General features: G+C 45.7%; 1 protein-coding gene across 1 annotated transcript in view; it reads left to right on the top strand.

Moving 5' to 3' along the window:
* Positions 1-1,000: 1,000 nt before the first annotated feature.
* SLC35F1 (solute carrier family 35 member F1) overlaps positions 1,001-12,443 on the top strand; it is a 352,447-nt gene continuing 341,004 nt past the window's right edge. Inside the window, exon 1 of the mRNA XM_074368432.1 lies at positions 1,001-1,687. Coding sequence (XP_074224533.1) covers positions 1,506-1,687 — 182 coding nt within the window. The 5' untranslated portion in view covers positions 1,001-1,505. The remainder of the gene's footprint in view (positions 1,688-12,443) is intronic.

Here is a 12,443-nt window from a genome sequence, read left to right as displayed (position 1 = left end):
TGCCTTTCTGTAGACATACTTATCTAGTAAACATATTCAGGACAAATAATTCCATATACTGAACTGAAATGGAAACATTTTTACAGTATGTATTATTTTTCACTGTAGAATCCCTATCCAGGCAATCTAGATAAAGGAAAATGTGAAACATCTCTCTCTCTTAAGAGTCAATCATTAACTGGGATCCGGATCAATATGTCTAAAAGATGCCTGAGACAGATAATCAGTTTCCTTTGGTAGAAATATGGTGTTCAGATGTAAGATCTCTGAGCCAGATACACAGGGGTTTTCCCTTTTGAGAGTGGCGATCTCTGGTCCCAGCACCACTGAAGAAGCTGTCAGGGCCCCCTGCTGGGTGGTTTACCTCCTTTAACTCTTACAGCACCACGGAGAGAAGTAGCTCCGTTGCACAAAGAATGTGTCTCAGAATTCAAGTAAATTGCTTAGGGAGTCTCTGCTAAGTTTTAGAGCCACGATTGGAACTCAAATCTGCTTACACTCCTTTCACAGCGCTATGAAACGGAGACTCTGAGTTGGTCTGATAGGCTTTTTCCAGCTCCCAGAATGAATTCTTTGTGAGAAGTTGTTTCCCCTCCAATTCCCTCCAGGCCCTTCAGGTGACTGTAGGTGTAATATTTATGGTACTCGAGTTTGGGTTTGTAATCCCGGGCGGGCACCGGTCTCAGCATCCTGTCGCTGTCCCAGGATGGTGGTGCTAGTTTCTGCGGCGTCTCGGCAGGAGCAGGGAGACCCGCCAACTAAAGAAGATCTGTTTTCAACCCTACGGTGGGGAAAACCCACAGAAAACCGCCCCCCAAACCAAAGTAAAACAAGACAATCACCACAACCCAGACCATGGGCCTCCGGTGGACCAGGGACTGGAGGGTAGGGGGCAACGAGGGACCTCGGGAGCGCCCTCTGGCGAGAGCAGAGCGAGAGTCCCCCGCCCGGCCCCCCCTCCTCGCCGCCGCCGCGGCGCCCCCGCCCGGCTCTCCGGGTTCACTCTCGGTCTCTCACTCCGCGAGACACAGACGGCAGCCTTCAGAGCGAGCGGGGGACACGCTGAGGCGGCGCCTGCACAACTGCCGCCGCTCGCCCCGAGAAGACTTGGGCACCGGGAGAGAAGGCGAAGCCCGGAGCCCCATTCCCTCTCTCCGTGGGGGTCTCCTGAGCTGACAGGCCGCTGGGCGCCCCCGCGCGACACCCTTCGCAGCCACTTCGCGGGGCGTGCCAGGACTTGCGGACGCGGCTCGGAAAGAGCCTGGGCGGGAGGCGGCGGCGGCGCGAGGGTGCGCGCACTGGGACTGGAGAGGAGTGAGTGGCGGGCTGGGCGGGGGCGGCGGCCGTAGCCGCGGGTGCCTCGCCGCCTCGCCGCTCGGCCGGCAGCACCGCCTCCCCGGGCCGCGGCCGCCCGGCCGAGTCCTCCGCGCATTCCCGGGCCCGGAGCCGGCGCACAATGCGCCCGGCCGCGTTCTGATAGCCGCCGCACCACCGCCTTCGCCGCGATGATCCCCCCTGAGCCGCAGCAGCAGCAGCAGCAGCTGCAGCCGCCGCCGCCAGCCCCGCCGAACCATGTAGTGACCACCATCGAGAACCTGCCGGCCGAGGGCAGCGGCGGCGGCGGCGGACGCCTGTCCGCCTCCTCCCGGGCCGGCGTGCGCCAGAGGGTCCGCAAAGTGCTGAACAGGTGAGCGGCGGCGGGGGCGCGGGGCAGGGGCTGCTGGCGCCCGCCTGGGGACCTCTCCGTCCTCCGGGCGGCCCGAAGGCCCTTTGGGACGGACAGAGTCTCGGCCGGGGAGAGGGAGGAGAGCGGGAGACGACGCGCCCTGCGCAGGCGGAGAGGCCGCGGCAGCTTTGTCCCGGAGCGGGGAGCCCTGGACCACCCGGGCTCCTGCTGGTCCGAGGCGGGAGTTCGGGGAGAGGCGGGGTCTTGCCGGCCCCGCTGTTGTGTGTGCGCGCTCGCACCCTGGCACACGCGTGTTGCCTCACCTCCGTTTCCCACTCGTGCCCCAGCTTTGCGCCCAGGAGCCAGAAGGGGACCCGGGGGTGGCCGGGGCGGAGGCGGGAAGGCATGCGCCTGCCGGAATGGCGTGGAGGTCGCGGATCTTGCGCTTCCACCGGAGGTCTCCGACCCCCTCGCGAAGTGACTGGGTCTCGGCGGCAGCCCCGGCTGGCAGACGGGGGACCCACTTCTTTCGCCTGACGCTCCAGTTGCCGCTCCGACTCTTCCTGGCTGGAAGCAGGGAAGGGGCGGCTACAGGCCTGGGTCAGACCCACGCAAAGTGCAGAAATGTTGCGGGAAGGGTGTGCGGAGGAGGCACCTGGCTATCCCCAAGCCAGAGGAGGCGAACCCTGGTTGCCGGCGCCTCCAGTGCTGAAATCTGCGCAGTGGATGGATCAAGGACGAGGCATTTAGGTTGAGAACCCCATTTGATTTGAAGATGGGGTCCCCCTGGCGCCGCTGAGTCGGCTGTGATGCGAAAGGGACTTTTTCTACTTAAGTAACTTGAAATGGTTCAAGAGCTGACACTTAAAAATCACGTAGGGAATTGGTTCTGTGTGTTCTTATTTGGGTACGTGTGTGCTTTTCGATGCATCTGTTAGGGGTAACTCTTAAGGTTGCTCAGTTTATACAGGTTTCCGTGTGGCACTGTTTTGGGTAGCCGCGATTCCCCAAGGAATTGACCTCGAGTTCTTTGGGGCTTAAAGCTCTAGTGGGAGCACAAAATACGCGCAGTAATAGAAGCTTGAAAGGCTCCTTATTTTCGGAGTATGGTTTAATTTAGTTATATGAAATCTCAAACCATTCAAGAGCCCCTTGTGAAGACTTCACGTATATTAGCTTACTTGTGGGTACTTCTGCGTGTTTGCACTTACTGTCAAAAAGAAGAAATTCATTGTGAAGTGAGCCAAGAGTTGGTGATAGAAACTCAAGCCTTTACTTTACTTTGATTTGTAGTTTAGAATAACATCTTACAAAACATTACATTTAAAAGATAACGAGCCAGAATAAACCAAGAAGATACTGGCTCAGTACATGTTATGTGGGCTTCCTATCTTTTATGAGTACCTGTGGTTTTTTTGAATTGTAAGTAACTTGTCATTGGCTGTTTAAAATTTTATGCAAAATATGTTAATTATTCATTTCCCTCATCAAACTGGGAAAAAAACTGGTGCCACAGTTCATTTCTCTTTGCTTGATTATGTTATTATTGATTCTGTGCAGGGTATTTTTGATATTTCATGAATCTTAGAGTCCAGAAGAACAAAATCAATGAGGTAAGAGTGAGGGGACTTGGTTTGTTATCATTTCTCTGCCACTAACCAGCCCTTTGGCTTGGGGCAGAGATGTTCCCCTCCTTGGCTCTTGGTTTCTTCTCCTGTAAAATGTGTTTATAATACTCGTCTTACCTCTCTTACCATGGTTTTGAGAATTATGTGACATGATACTGAAGAAAACACTTGGGAAAGTGTAAAGCTTTGCACAGATTCATTTATTCAGCAGAATTCTGTTGTGTAAGGTGGGGTGGGCTGTGCAAACATCAAAAGCAAATTTAGTGAAGTCGTGGTAAATGGTGGGTAGAACCTTTTGTTTTACTAAGCCTTCAGGAAACTGTGACATGTGTTGTACTATTCCTAATTTATAGAGAAGGAGCATAGACTAAAAGGTTTTATCAGTGGTATTTCATGGAAGGTACATCTGTGAATGGAATCCTAGGGTTATTATGGCCTTTAGACATCAACTGAAACATTTAGTTGTCTTCCAGAGTTCTTCAGAATTTTCAGTGTTATATTTTGTATGGAGCAAATGGTCTTTCCTTAACCTTAAAAGATAAGAAGAAAATCTTTCTTTTAAGAAAGAGGGCCTTTGGTAAGGAGACTGAAAAAAAAAATCAGAATAAGTGTAAAAATCCTGGTGGCATAATTTTATTAGCATGCTGCTGGGCTTGGCTTTTGCTCCATGATTATGCCAACAGGAGACAGTGTTAGTAGTGGCTGCTGAATGATTGGGCTCTAAGAAAAAGCAAAAGCATCTGGGAGAGTGGAATTTTTGCATTCCTGTGCCTCGGCTTAGGTGTGGCTCCCCTCTGGTTTCAACCCTCCAGGTGTGTTGGATTTGTGAGTAATGGCTGCAAGGCTGGCCCATCAGGTGCCACCATATCTGAAGCATCTTTGTTCATCTTCTAAAAGCTAAAGATCACTTTTTCCTTCTTTTTCTTCTCCTTTTCCTCTTCCTCTTTCCTTAATACTTCTATTTCCTTCACCTCCCTTGCCCTATCAACCACTTATCTTCTGGGCTTTAGTTGTTTCTTTTCATCTGCTTCTGACATGCAGCAACTTAGCCGCTAGCAGAAAGTGACGTTGCAATTCTGGAAGTTTGGAGCCAATATGAAAAAATATCCTTCTAACTTTTTGGCATGTAGATACACTGTTGGCCACATTCTGTTGCTGTGAGCTGGGCAGTGGCGTCTCTTCAGTGACGGAGTGAGGCATTGCACCACTGCTGGTTACTCTTAGCATCCCACTGGGTCAAAGGGGCAGTGCTGAGAGACAGGATGGTGCGATGGGGTGAGGAGTTGTAGAGTGTGAGCAGCATAAGCCTGGTGAACTGCCTGCCACTGACTGGTCTATAACAATAACTACCTGCCAACCCAGAGGAGAAAATGCAAACACATATGCTATCTATATCCTGTGTACCTAGGGGTAGCAAAGAGAGAAGTACTGGTTGGTAATTAAAGGTGCTTGCTCTCAGGAAGCTTAAAATGAAAATACAGTGTTACCTTAATGAAATGTGTCTTACATTGCCCTGCGTCATTTTATTTCCTCAGTATAGCTCCCTATCTTTTCCCCTTTCTTTAAAAACTTGCAGAATTGGATTGGTGCATTTTCGTATACAACAAATAGGGCATTTCACTGATTGAATACTTCCTGTAAAACAATTAGATTATAAAAGTATCAATGGTTTTGGTGAAAGACAAGGTGCTAGAGAATTTTTTTTAACCAGTTAATGGGGTGTGTCACCTTCTTCTGCCCTGCCCGGTTCAAAATTGTTTTGGCAGTGGGATGCAAGAAATGCAAGATGATTTAAATGCTGGGATAATTGTTGCTTCTTTAATTCCCAGAGTTTTTGAATAATGTATTGATTCAAACAATGAAAAAATTATGGCAAACTCCTCTTCACTTATTTCTTAGCGTGGGATAGTATTTATTACCCTGCCACAGGCAAGCAAGATATGACAAAAAAGAAAATACTTCAAGGGCAACAGTTGATGACCCTCTCAGGGAAACTGCTGATACCAGCAGATTTCTTAGAAACCTAACAGGAGTAGGTACTGATCTCTGTAGTATCTGAAGATTTTTTCCTCTAAAATGATTCCTGAATGAAATGTTTGTGAAAAACAAGTGATAGCTTGTTTTGGTTTTTGCATGTGTGCGGTTTCACTTATCTTTCCCCACTTGAATATTATTTTCAGATCTTAACAATAATGACCGTGAATTTCCGGTTTTGACCCACTTTCTTCCCAATAAGAGATGCACCGTGTTGTCTTAAGTTATAAAGGGTTTTCTGCCTTTTTGAGTCTTGTAGTAAACAGTAGGATGGAACCTCAAGTGTGACCTTGGGTCTTTCATTCATTTGATTTGAAACTCACATTTTGTTTTATTTCATTAATTTTCTGATTTCTGAAACTCTTTTGAAGACTAACGAGCATTAAGGAGGATACGTAGGAGAGTTGGTAGCAAGCCTATGTAAAATCTATATCCATGTGGGAAGTTACCCTATATGCTGGGAGAGTATGTATATACAGCTTTTCTGAGTTATTGAGTAAGGTGGACTGAACACGGTGAACAGTAGAACAGCTGTCAGGAACAGAGTTACGCTTGAGCTAAATATTAGGTACACTTGATGAAGACATATATTATTGTTTAGGTGATCCTTTTTTTTAATCAAATAAGAAGGCTTTTGTTAAAAAATTGGTAGTGAGGCTCTTCCTCAAGCTGCTCCTTCTAACAGATGTCAGAATGAAAAGGGAAGACCAACTATTAATGAGGATGATTGATACAAAATATTCCAAATGGAACAGGCTGGTGTGATTAAGACCAGACATTTCTAAGATCAGTAGTTAACAAAAGATGTCTGAAGGATGCATTTATTTTTAACCAAAGGACAAAATTATAAAAATAAAAGATCATCCAGTATTTTTATTTATTTATTTATTTATTTTTTTGAACAGAGCTTGGAGAAATGAATGCTCAAATTAAGGGAATATTTGGTTTACCTCAGATAAAGATAGTGCATTTCCAAGGAAGTAATGTGTAAGAAAATGGACCTATCTTTATGTAATTTTTCTTTGACCTTTTACTCTCTCAGGATCCTTCAGTACTTCAGGGCCGTAATAAAAGATGTCTATTTTTACTGTATACTGCTATGGATGTAGATGATACAGGAAATTGAGTTGGCTGCCCATATAGTTCTAAAGTTACTTAATGGAAGAGCTGATTTATTATTTAATTGCCATTTCTCATGAAAGTAGAATGCAGAATGTGAATGTACCACCATCAGGTTTTAGTTTAAGCTTTCTCATTCATTTGAGTTCAGGCCAATGAGCATTCACTGTACCTTGTTCAGACACATTAATTCTTGATTATGTTTCTAAAAAAAAACACTCAGGAAGTCAAAGTCCAATAGACACAAGAAAAAAATATGCCATAATATTTGGTATATTTCTTGACTGTGGCATGAACATATACAAGTACACATTGATTTATTCTTTTTTCAAGGGCTAAAACCACATACCATAAAATTGACCATCTTAACCACTTTTAAGTGTACACAGTACAGTGGTGTTAAATGTATGCACATTGTTATGCAACAGATCTCTAGAATTTTTTCATCTTGCAAAACTGAAACTCCGTATTTATTAAACAATAACTCCTCTTTTCTCTTCCCACTGACCCTGGCAACCAACATTCTATTTTCTGTTTCTAAGAGTTTGAATATTGTAGATCCCTCATATAAATTGAATCATCCAGTGTTTATCTTTTTGTGATTGGTTTATTTTATTTAGCGTAATGTCCTCAAGGTTCATTCATGCTGTCACAAGTGGCAGAATTTCCTAAGGCTAAATAATATTCCTATATATATATATACCACATTTTCTTTATCCATTCAACTGTTGATGGACATTTAGGTTGCTTTCATCTCTTGGCTGCTGAGAATAAAGCTGCAGTGAAAATGAATGTGTAAATGTCTCCTCAAGATTCTGTTTTCAATTTTGGGGGATAAATAGCCAGAAGTGGGATTGCTGGATCACATGTGAGTTCTATCTTTAATTTTTTGAAGGGCCTCCATACTATTTTTCATAACAGGACACCATTTTGACTTTTCACCAACAGTGCACAAAGGTTCCAATATCTCCACATCTTTGCCAACACTGTGTTTGTTTGTTTGTTTTTGATAGTGGCCATCCTAATGGGTGTGAAGTGATGTCTCTTGGTTTTGATTTGCATTTCCTGAATGATTAGTTATATTGTGCATCTTTTCATATATACTTGTTTGCCATTTGTGTATCTTCTTTGGAGAAATGTCTATTCAAGTCCTTTACTCATTTTTAAAATTGGATTGTTTGGGAAATTTTTGTTGTTGAGTTGTAGGACTTCTTTATATGTTCTGGATATTGACCCCTTATCAGATATGTGACTTGCAAATATTTTCATTCCATCGGTTGCTTTTTCACTCTGTTGATTGTTTCTACATTCATTTGTTCTTAATCACTTATTGTGATTAAGATTGAGCCCTCTTCTGGAGGACATATACATATCAAAACATTATTCTTGATCTGAAGAACCTCAAAATGTAACTGGTAACTTGGCATAGGGACTGATACTGAGAATGAATAATTTTAATCTGTAATCTGAATGTTTATGTATAAAACTTAATTGCATGCTTCCAAATGTCTAGATACAGGAATAATAGAAATAAGTTGTTCTATACGTGATCCATATTAAACTTATTCTGTCTTTTACAGGCACTACTTGAAAAAACATACATTTTATATTATAAAATTTTACATCCTATGTTATTCTCATGATAACAATAGTTATTGTCATCTTGTTATAGGTAGAGAAACCAATTTTTACATTCACACAGCTAAGTGCTTTTAGAAGACTACAGAGGAAGGAGAGGCTAGGCTGGAGACAGGGCAGGAGGGCTCAGGGATGGCATTTGACCTTGGCATTGGAAGACAGTGTCTTAGGTTGGGCTGCTGTAACAGAATACCATTCTGGATGGCTTCAATGACAGACATTTGTTTCTTACAGTTCTGGAGGCTGACAAGTCTGAGATCAGAGTGCTGGCAGATTCTGTGTCTGCTGAGGGCCTTCCTGACTAGCAGACAGCTGTCTTCTTGTGTCTACACATGGTGGAGAGGGAGAGAGAGGGAGGGAAAGAGAGAGAGAGAGAGAGAGAGTAAGAGAGAGAGAGATTTGGTCTCTTCTTATACAGATACTAATTTCATCAAGGGGGCTCATCACCCTCATGACCTCATCTAAATCTGAATCTTAAGTACCTCCCAAAGGTTCCACCTCTGAGCACAATCTCACTGGGGAGTAAGGCTTTAACACATGAATGCTGGGGGGACATGAACATTTGACCCATAGCAGATGTGTAGGGTAGAAAAACATGCAAGAAGGGGGATGACAGAAGGGGTGAACCGAATATGGTGTAAGAGATCGGAGGAGGATTAAGTGTCCAGTTTGACAATATTATGTGTTGGGAGAAAAGTAGCAGAGTGAGATAAAGCTACAATTGTAAGATTGAGTCAGATAATGCAAAGCCTTAGACACTCTAAAAGGAGTTAGATTTCATTCTGTGGGTTATTATTTTTGCAGATTATTGAGTAGAGAAAGGACTTGATGAGAGGTATGCCTGAACATGATACGCTGGGCAAAATCTGTAGGACAAATGGAGAGGGGATGAACTGGGGTTTGGAGGATCAGTCACGGGGCTACTATTAGCCATTTAGGGGCATGGAGACAGAAGTCTAAATGAGATTGAGGCAGCCAGGATGGAGATGGAACTGCTGCAATTTGAACAGAATCTGGACAAGGTTCGGGGAGAGGGAGATTAGATTAGATTACTGGGGGGAAGGTACCCAACAGTGCCTATAGCATCACAGGTGTTTAATACTTGTTTGATGAAAGGTTATAAACTTGCTACAAGGAAAGTGTCTATTCACGAGGGCAGAAGAGACCTAGGGTGTTCCGTGACTATGTAGGTAGCCAGGAGGACAGCAGCAGCTACTGAGTGTGGTCTGGCTGCTGTTGAAGAATGGATTGAAAGAGAGGTAAATGGCTACTGGAGGAAAGAGATGTTGGAGACTTGGACTGAAGGGTAGTGACGGAGGTGGAGAGAAACGATTGTGTTTTGGAGTGGTTCACATTGGGAGGTAGAGTCTCTGGGATTGGGTGAGTGATTTGATGAGGCTGCTTAAGGAAAAGAAGAAAGAAAAACTCCAGTTTGGGGGGCTCGAGAAATTAGTTGAGCAATGGTGCTGTTGTCTAAGATGGGAAAGACAGGGAGGGGAACATGTTTGTGGGTGAAAAGTCAAGAGTTTACTTCTGGCAGGGGTGTCTAGTGGAAATATCAGATGACAGCTCTAGTACAGGATTTGGGGGAGAAATTAGGGGCTGAGGATCTGGATTTGGGTGTCACTGAGTGGTCTGGGATAAGATCATCTGGGGACATTGTGTCCATAGAGGAGAAAAGGGTTCCAGGGTCAATCTGGGGAGTGCATCAGCTTCTGAGTCAGAGGAGGTGGACCCAGCAAGGGAAATGGAGAAGGAGGGGTCTGAAGCAGGAGAGTGTGGTGTTCAGAAGCCTAGAGAAGGAAGTGTTTCCAAGGGGGGAAATAAGCCGTCCACGTGCTGAGAGTAATTGACCAAGGGAAGGGCAGAGAAATGATCGGTGGGTCATCAACATAGAGAAACTTTGGAACCAGAACAGGCTCAGGTGGTGGTGCCAATGGAAGCTTGGATGGAATGATTTGGGGAGGGAATGTGAGGGATGGGGCGGTTCAAAGCATAACTTTAGAAAAGTTTTGCTGTAACCAGGAGCAGATTAAAGGGAGACTCTTTTAATAGAGGACATAATGCAAAAGGTCTGTGCTGATGGGAATGAGACAGTGGGGAGGGAAACACTGCATATGCAGGAGGGAATGGGATAAAGGAAGGCTGAGATGGTAGGATCCAAAGTGCAGGGGGAGGTGTTGGCCTTTGAGAGGAGCCAGAACACTCTCCTTGGTCCAGGAGGGGAGGGACCAAGTGTGGGTGTAAAGGAAGGTAATCTGGTAGATTTGGTGGTGGGAATAAAAGGTGATTCCTGTCTGGTGGCTTCTCTTTTTCTGTGAACTCTGAGGTCAGTCTGTCAATTAAGAATGAAGGTGCTAGGGGGAGGGGTGTAGGATATTTGTACAGAGAGAAGTGGGAAATAGTCATTTTGAAGAGTCAGAAAGGAAACATAACTAGAGAAATATGGTAGGATTTCAGGGTGGTGCTCTGCGCTTTCTTGACTTCTGTGGTGGGGAGGAGGTGGAGGGTGTGACTGGCAGAAAGAAGCTATTGCTGTTTAGAGACTGTCTTGGTCAGGGTTAACTCAGACAGATCTGGACCCTGGCAATGAGGCAAGAAAGAACCGCCAGTGAATTCAGCTGTGAAGAAGTCAAGATATTAGTGCATGACATAATTAGGGGAGCTCAGTAGCATTTTGGTCCTGATTATATTTGGGAGTGAGTGGGGTGTGAGAGAGAGAAGAGGGAATTAAACGTCATTTGGAGATTTTGTGTCTGGGCTCCTGGAGTGATGGTGTCCCCTTCAGAATGTGAGATGTTCTGTCTCAGGGAACTCTGACTTAAGTTTTGGGGGCCTCAGTTTTCGTATTTGTAAACTGGTTGAAATAATCTTAACCCTTTATTTCCCATTGCATTTTGGGGATTTTAAAGTGAAATAACATCCGGGAGAGAGGGCTAGGAAAGCTGCCAAGAACTATGGAGCTGTTTTCCTGGTCACACAATTAAAACGGTAGCCCGGGTTCTGGTGGCTTTGCGCTGTCGCGGGCCGGGGTCCTCAGCACGCGGAAGACTTGGATGCTGGTGCTGCTCTGTTCGGTGGTTTTTCTCCCAAGCCTTGTCGGTCAGAGTCAGAAGTGGAACCCACCGGTCTATGAACAAGGCACAAGTCTGTTTTCTTAAGTTTGTTTAAAGCTAGATATATTTTAAGTGTTTTTGGTTTTGAGAAAAGCCTCTTGGGAAGACTGATTTGGCAGAAGGCACGTGTCCTGTGGACTGATCGCACCTGGCAGTGATGTGGAGGTCCCTGTGGTTCGTACTGGAGAGTTTGACAGGCTTCGGGAGAGGGTTCGTGCCTCTTGAACTGGGGAGGGGTCAAAATGAGCGTAAGCCTAAAAGGCTCCCTAGAGCCGGGCAGTGGGACAGACAGAGCGGCTCAGAGGGAAGTGACAGAGCAGCTTTAATGTGCTAATGAGGGGAAGCCCAGATGCCAGCGGGATCAGAGGGGCTCTTTGTGACGCCAGGGATGGCTGGAGGCTCTGTCCTTATCTGGATCCCACTGCAGGCAGGAGAAACACTGCGCCCTGTGAGAGGGCCCTCTCCTCCACAGATAGCCTTACAGACCGCGCTGAGCGCTGCTGGGCCGCCAGGGGCTGCTGCGGCAAATCCCAGGGCGGGGTGACAGCTTGAGAACAGGGAGGTGGGGAAGTGGGGGGAGGTGTGCCTGGGGCAGACAGAGGGTGGGAAGGGGGGATCTGTTCTGGAGGGTGTGTGGAGTCAGAGAGCTAGGGCGGGCAGTTGCAGCTTCGCAGAATTAACTGTTGTCCCTCCCGTGCTGCACAGCTTGGTGAGTGGCGTCCAAGCCCCTCGAAAAGGAGGTGACTCATCCTTGAAAACAGTGCAGGTCAGTTTTTAGCTAGTGATGGAGGAAGCCTGAAACATCACAACAACCAGCCAGAGAAAAACTACCATCGCCCAGTGAGTGCAGGAATGGATTTCCCTTTCTGGTTATTTCATTCAGTGATTGCTCCGGAATCCCCAGCGGCGAGGGATTAGGAGCATCCGCGTGGTTGGAAGCCAGTCAGGGAACTTGTCCTGAAGCTGAATTTGCATCTCAAGGACACGGTATTCACAAAGATTGTATATTTACTTGTACTGACCCATCTACTGATGGAGAGATTGGGTTGTTACTGTCTGGAAATGAGTTCCTAGATACACAGACAAATGGAGATGATCAGTCCATGGTATCTTGACCTTTTCTTTGTCTTCCACTTTTCTTCTCTGAATCTTTCTGGGGATATATAAATATTTAAATATAACATATATGTTATATATATTATTTCCCAAATAATATATTAGATTTTTAAAAACATTTTTTAT

Source organism: Camelus bactrianus, chromosome 8 (assembly GCF_048773025.1).
Source record: "Camelus bactrianus isolate YW-2024 breed Bactrian camel chromosome 8, ASM4877302v1, whole genome shotgun sequence".
NCBI lineage: Eukaryota > Metazoa > Chordata > Mammalia > Artiodactyla > Camelidae > Camelus > Camelus bactrianus.
Note: the sequence above shows the minus strand (reverse complement) of the source record. Positions and strands in the feature narration are given on the sequence as shown.